This window comes from Triticum urartu, chromosome 7 (assembly GCF_003073215.2).
Source record: "Triticum urartu cultivar G1812 chromosome 7, Tu2.1, whole genome shotgun sequence".
NCBI lineage: Eukaryota > Viridiplantae > Streptophyta > Magnoliopsida > Poales > Poaceae > Triticum > Triticum urartu.
Window position 1 is genome coordinate 86350917 of NC_053028.1, and position 7474 is coordinate 86358390.

At 51.8% G+C, this 7474-nt stretch overlaps 1 protein-coding gene across 1 annotated transcript; it reads right to left on the reverse strand.

The window, feature by feature from the left end:
• Positions 1-3439: 3439 nt before the first annotated feature.
• Positions 3440-4901, reverse strand: LOC125520670 (acyl transferase 15-like). The gene has a single exon (XM_048685635.1). The coding sequence runs from the start codon at positions 4836-4838 to the stop codon at positions 3645-3647; it is 1194 nt and encodes a 397-aa protein (XP_048541592.1). The 5' UTR covers positions 4839-4901; the 3' UTR covers positions 3440-3644.
• Positions 4902-7474: the final 2573 nt, after the last annotated feature.

The following is a 7474-nucleotide window of genomic DNA, read 5'->3' on the forward strand; positions in this document are numbered from 1 at the left end:
CTGGCTAAGCATTTGTGGGCGCTTCAAGGGTCGAAGTAAAAAATGTGTCTGAAAAAGTTGAATTCAATTTTAACCATTTTATTGTAAAACTTCATGTTTGGATTGTAATATCTATATTTGAATTATTGTTGCATTCAGATATTTGCACAACATCATTTCTGGACGAAGGATGATATTTATCTTTAATTATTGTGCGTGCTCTAGATATATATAGGGAAAAACAGGGACGAACATTTGGTGCATGGGGTTAGATGGCCACCCCCTATCTGCTATCTGCGAACACGTCCGACATTGCTGTGTCCGATAAGATGCACAACATGGAGATGCCCTTACATGGAGGGGGGGGGTCCGAAAACTATGCCACCACGTATATATGTTCAATGAAAATGTTTCTAACCCCAAACACTTAGAGCATCTCCAGCCGTTGGCCCCCCAGGGGGCGCCTAAAATCGCCGCCTGGGGGTGAGCCGGTGCAAAAATTGGGCCTGGGGCCGAGTTGGTCCCCAGCCGCCGGCCCCAGGGCCGCCCCCAGGCGCGTTTAAAAATAAAATTTGTATAGCAAATTTTGGCACAGTTCGGCGAACTTCGGCTAAACACGATAAATTTCGGCAAACTTGGGCATATATTAGACATGTTCGCGGATTTTCATTACATAGCAAAATAGATAACTAATCTAAAAAAGAAACTGGCTGAACGCCGAGTAGTCGCCGTCGTCGCCGCCATCGTCGCCGCCGCCGTCGGACTTCTCCTCCTTGACGTGGCCGTCCCTGGTGGACCCCTGACCGGCGTCGCCAACGCGGGCTGGTGGTGGCGGCGCGTCGTCGTCGTCGCTGTCGCAGATGACGACGACTCCGCCTTCGTCGCGGCCGCGTCGGCGCTCCGCGAAGCGGCGTAGGGCGGCGCACTGGCGCTCCTTCGCCTTCTCCAGGCGCTCCTTCTCCATCGCTATGGAGTCCCTGCGCGCCCATTCCAGGGCCGCGTCGTCATCGTCGAGCTCCGTCTTCACCGGCGCGGCCGGCTCCTTCTTCACCGGCGCGAGCCCCGGCTCCGTCTTTGGCTTGACGAAGCGCGGAGGAGGAGACGACGAGGAGGCACGCCGGCCGCCCTCGTTGATGACGATGCCGGCCTGCGAGTGCGTCTGTCGAGCGGCGTCTCCGTCGCGGGCTCGGCCTTGACGCCGAGCAGGGCCGGAGTACCGGAGGAGTGCGAGGAAGATCGCGAGGAGGAAGAAGAGGAGGAGGACCCGAACCTCCTTGGCGCCCATGGCTCGGCGCGTCGGTGGTGCGCCGGGGCGGCCACCCTCGCCGGGTACGCCAACGGCGGGTCGTTGCCGCCCTCGAGGTACGTCAGCACGCCCTCGAGTGTGCGGCCGGGGACGCCCCACCACAGGTGGCGCCCTCGCTGTTCTTCTGGCCGCCGACCACTGCCACGCCGTTGGTGGACGCCAACCGCTCCTGCTGGCGGCGGCCGAAGTACGCCGCCCAAGCCGCGTGGTTGTCGGCAGCGTACTGGGGGAGGGAGAGCTGGGCGTCGGTGAGGGAGGCGCGTACGACCTCGACCTCCTCGGCGAAGTATTTGGGCTTGGCCATGGCGTCGGGCAACGGGGGAATGGGCACTCCCCCGTCGCTGAGTCTCCACCCCGTCGACCCGGCGCGCATGTCCGGCGGCGCCAGGATGTTTGCCTGGAACAGGAGCCAGGACTCCTGTTCGCGCAGCGAACGGCGGCCGAAGCCGTTGGCCGCCGCCTCGTCTCCGGGGAAACGTTCTGCCATGGCGACGGGCTCGGGAGAGGTAGAGAGGGAGAGGGAGGGGCTGGGCGGCGGCGCTCAGGAGAGGTAGAGGGAGGGGCTGGGCGGCGGCGAGGGGCGGGGCTGGTGTGGGCACAGGCGAGTGAGGCCACCGGCTATATAGCCGCGCCGCGCCCGTGTGTACGCGTGCGAGGGAGGGGAGGCGTCGGCGCGCCGTCCCGTGACGCGCCGCCCGTGAGGAATCAATGGCAAGGCTGCCGCGGTCAGCCTTGCCATTGATTCCCCGCGGGAACCGAGGCCGTTGGGGGAAGACGAGGCGCCGTGTCGCTGACGCGGCTGGCCCGCGGTTTTTTCGCGCCAAAACAGCTCGCCCCTGCGCCCCCGGACGCCCCTCAGCGCGCCGGGTTCGGCTTGAGTCCGCCGACGCTGTTTTCGGCCCAGGCCGGCGAAAATCGGGCTCCTGGGGGCGCGACTGGGCCGTTTTTTCGGCGCCGGCGCGAAAAAATCGTCTGGGAAGGCCTTCCTGGGGGCGCGGCTGGAGATGCTCTTACATATCACCAATATAACTTCGACATAACAAATTCTACACCGACTTTAGATGTAGACATACCCTTAAATCTAAAACCTAAGAGTTTTGTTTTTGAGAGAAAGACTCTTGGCACTTTATTTAAGTTTAAAAAATGTTACATCATTGATCACATGTGGCAAGAGAAAATCAGGTGGATCATCATCCCACCAATACACCAACTTTGAATCATAGGCATGTCTAGCTAAAAAGTGTGCCAAGCCATTAGCTTCCCTAGGGCAATCTTGAAATCTAAGCATTGGTATTTTATGTGCAAGTTGAAAGCAAAATCCTCCATCACAGTGTGCCAAGAACATCCATGGTACCATTTGCAAGCTTCTATGATCTCCAAACTATCCAACTTCTCAATCACTCTAGCACAGTTAATCTCATCAACTAGTTTGAGTCCTCGTCGAGCAAGAGCTTCAGCGGTAGTTGTGTTGAGTACATGATCAAACAACTCAGTCACGCCAGACACCGCTTCTCCTCTTCCACTGCGAAGCATAACAACAATAGCACCAGTACCGCCCTCAAGATATGATGCATCGATGTTCAGCTTGTTCATACCCATCGGTGGCTTCTCCCAGAGAACTTCCGGAATAGGTTCTTTTGGCGAACTTCGAAGAATAAAATCAAGGGATTAAAATCGAGTTGAGTCGGTGCATCCATCTATGCATACGCTTCTCTGCCCTTAAAAAAATGTAGTGTTTGGTTAGCTGTTAATTTATTTGCAAAACCACACAACCATAGGACAAAGGGGCAACCACCACTCTTGAAGAATCTCTATGACTATAGTGTTGCTTTCCATATTGATCATCCAACTACTCCTCGTTTGATCTATCCCTCTATTTCTATATACAAGGACACTTTATTTTTCGTGTTAATTTTTAACTTATAATTTGATCAACAAAATATGGGTTATATGTCAAAAAAAATACAACATCAGAAAGTTCTTTGAAATGTGCATCCAATGTCATACTTTTTCTGGCATATTACTCACTTTTTTTGATAAAATTAATGATTAAAGTTGTAAATACATAGAAATATGGAGTGACCTTGTACATAAAAATGTAGAAATGGAGGGAGTAATAATTTTGCAAGACAAATTGATGCTTCTTCTGTAATGTACATAAACTATGCTCTTTTATTCGGATATACAATACAAAGAGAGGTCTGTTTTCATCTCAAATTCATACTACTACACTAGTAGTAGTACTACTACTAGTAGTTTTCATCTCAAACAGACGTTCACATACTTTGGCTGGATTCTACGTTTGGGCAGCTGTGGGTCGGGAGCGAGGCAGGGTGAAGAACACGAGCAGGGAATCACATCACATTGCCGCAAGCTCGGCCAGGAAGGCGGCGGCGTGCTCCGGCCTGACGCAGAGCGACTGCACATTGACCCCGTCCTTGCCCTTCCACGGCGGGCACACGATGCACTCGGGCACCACCATCCGATCCTCGTGCCACATCACCCGCGCCGGCGTCCCGCCGCCGAAGTCGGTCGCGTCCAACCCGATGCGCCGCCAGCTCGACACGGCCAGCCTGTTGTACAAGTCTCCGCCGGCCTCCGCGCGGCCGCCCTCGGCCTCGAGCAGAGTCTCCTTGCCGCGCCTGACGAGCCGCACCACGTCCCTGATGTCACCGTCGGCCACCTGGGCGCGCGTCGCCTGTACCGACTTCATGATGGTGCAGTTGCCGTAGTAGCCGTCGTGCGCGCCGGAGAGCTCGCGCACGTTGTTGGGGAAGATGAGCGGCGTAGGGGCGTCGGGGTGCTCGACGGCCGCGCGGGTCCGGCACCGCCACAGCACCGCCGCGACGGCTTCGAACACCGTGCAGGCGCACTGGGCTTTGACGCGGCCGATGAGGGTCGACGGGACGGTGATGTCGAGGAAGGCGCCCTGGCCCTCCTTCTCCTTGGGCTTCATCAAGGAGCGCCTCTCCGCCGTGGCCGTGGGCGGCGGAATATCCCGGACCGCGTCAGCCGACCTGACCGGGATGACGGACGGTCGCGGCATCCTGCGGGCGAGCTCGCCGACGGCCTGCAGGAACTGCCCCATCCCGGTGCCGTCGGCCAGGACATGGTTCCACGTGACCCCGACGACGAAGCCGCCGCAGGGGAACTCCGTGACCTGCATCTGCAGCAGCGCGTCGGCGCGTCGGCAGAAAGGACCAGCGTAGGCGACGGCGAGATCCGCGAGCAGCGCCGGGGTGATCCCCTCCAGGTCTAGGGCGCAGCTGGCGGACGCCCCCACGAACGGCACGCCCTCGTCGGTGCACTTGATGCGGTGGTCGGCCCCGGCGAGGCGGCCGCACACAGGGCGGTAGTAGACGAGCGCTCGCGAGAGCGCAAGCTTGACGGTCTCGATGGGCTTGTCGATCGGATGGTCGAACATGAGGATCGATGTGACCGCGAAAGGGGGGATGCGCTGGTCGAAAGAGGAGAGCTGGACGTCGCCGGCCGGCGCCCGGGGTTCGGCGGGGTACACGACCACCGGCGAGGACTTGCTCACCACAACGCTCATCGCTATCGATCTGCCCAGCCCAGCGCTGCCACAAAGGAGGACTTGCTTTACTTTATTTCGTTTGTTGGTCTTCGATTTTTTATTGGGAAAAACTATATTATGGACGTACGTATAGCCGCGTAAAGTACTCCCTCCATTCAGAATTACTTGTCTTGAAAATAAATATATCTAGATGTATTTTAATTCTAGATATATCCATTTTCGGTTGTTGATTTTTTATTGTGCACGGACGCGTTACAGTGCACTGTACGCTATAGAGTATGAGGGCATGTACAATGGTGCTATCTTAGGAGTGTCATGTACGATAAATGATGAGGTAGAGGAGAGAGAACTCGTAAGAAAAGGATTGTCTTCTCTTATTTAAGATAAGACAAGAGATAATATCTTAACACAATATGTGTCACCACGTTTTTAGAAATAACTAGTTATGAAGATAAGGCTAAGAAATGATCCATTATAGACATTTTTTTTGTCATCATTTAATTACATGCAAAACCTAAAATAAAACTATCTTATCAACCATTGTACATGCCCTGATATACTATTCGCTACACTAGCTGATGTTGGTGATATTGTTTGCTCGAAAAAATGGCACTGTCCACGACAGGTCATGGAAGTGGGTGCTGCGCGCTACACTACCATTTTTAACTTTTGTGCCGAAGATTACCTCACGGGTTGATGCAGTCTTTTTTATTTTTCGGTAGGCACCATCGAGAAGCTTGAAGTCCACTAACACGGCGGAAAATGCCAATAGAGTCCGAGCTACAGGGAGCTCGATTTGAAATTCATATTTCCAAAGCATGATTTTATTTTATTTTATTTGTGAAAGACACTTACACATGTATACTAAATTCCACAGCATTATACTTTCACATGTGAAGCACAAAAAGAAACAAATACACACTTTTAAATGTGCCTTTTATTTTTGTTGTTGGGCCTTTTTTGTTTTTTGTACAGCCTACGAATCACAATATTTTCAAATGAAACTTAACACGTTCTTGCAGAATATATATATGTTCCCATGGAATTTTTTCTGACTTTTTTGAAACTTTTAAGTATGTATTTTGATGTTTTCAAAATACTGAGCTTTGGCCAAAGAAAAAGGTCGGGCTCGTTTGCAACCGAGGCAAAAAAAAGAGTCCGGCTCACTTGCAAGTTATTGATGAAATTGCAACTTTGGCCAAAAAAAAAAGGTTAGGGCCCAATTGCTAGTTGTGGGTGACTTTGCAACTAAGTCAAAAAAGTGTCGGGTTCAGGATGAGCCTAGTTGCGAGTTGACGGTGGACTTGTAACTGGGACAAAATACTTTTGTCTCAGTTGCAAGCTGATGGTGGACTTGTATCTGGAACAAAAAAAATTCGGGTTCAGTTGCGAGTCGAGGGTGAACTTGCAACTGAGGTGAAAAATGTCCCAAATCGGGGACGCCAATATCGCTTGTTTTGCTTGCTGATACACAACAATCTGTTCTGTTGTTTGTGGAATAGATCTAATCTGCTTAACAATCAAAAATATCTGCTGGTTCTATTGTTCGTCGTGAAAGATTTGGTCCAAAAACCTTAGAATCTCTACTTAATCCTTATCGTTGATGTTCAAGTTGCTGACCCCCGACACCGTGAGGGTGACCGTCTTCATCGACGAGGGCGTGGAGGTGGTCCTCAAGTGCAAGAAGCATGACGATGCCTTCGCCTTGACCGCCTAAGCTCATGTTGCCCGTTCCTTTGTTGGTTGTTGATTTAAGACTTGAGTTTTGTTTAAAACTTATTGTACCACATTGGTTTAAAACTTCTGATGCGTGGTTATGACTTGTGTTTGTGCTTAAGTTTGTTCTGTTCCTCTAGTTATGTTCTCAGTTGTCCACGTGTACCTCTAGTAACCTCGCCATATCGAGGAGATGCAAGCCAAACAGTCATGTATGTAACCAAACAACTGGACTTGTGTTTTCCTCTGAAACAAGTTGGCAGCCAAACAGCAGGCCTTCCGTTTCACGACAAGCATGCTAGAGGGGATGCAAGCAACCAATCAACATGCAGATGTTGGTTCTTTTTGCCTGCATATGCTCAGCCAATCCCAACTGGGACAAATATGCAAAGGGGCGAAAAACGACGCAGGCAACCAAACGCATCCATAACGTCTCTCTCCTCCCGCAAGCACCATCACCCTCGCTCCACTCCACTCCACGCGTATGAAGTTTGTCGTGTATCCATAAATTTTGCTTTTATTTCCCATGCAAGACCCTCTTTGTAAATGGCAGACCTTAGAGCGACTCTAACATGGTCGCCAAAAACATCCAAAATTCCTAATAACCGTCATAAGGAGCACAAGCAGGAAAAAAAAGCTCTAGCAGAGTCGTCATGCGGGTCATTATGACCATGCATTATGCAGCGCCCTCCATATCCGACCTCTCAGCCTTCATGTTTGGTATCTCGAAACCAGCTTTAGAGCGATTCAACAAAGTTATTGACACGAAAAGAACATCACATGATCCTTCACCTCATGGTGTGGATGTATACAAAAGGACACCTCTCCGGGCAGAAGGAATTTGGAGGCCCGAATATAGCGATTCCGAGTTCGCCTCCGACCTCGTTGGAGCATCCATAAATTTTGAGGACTGCCATTGTGGCGATCTAAAATTTGAC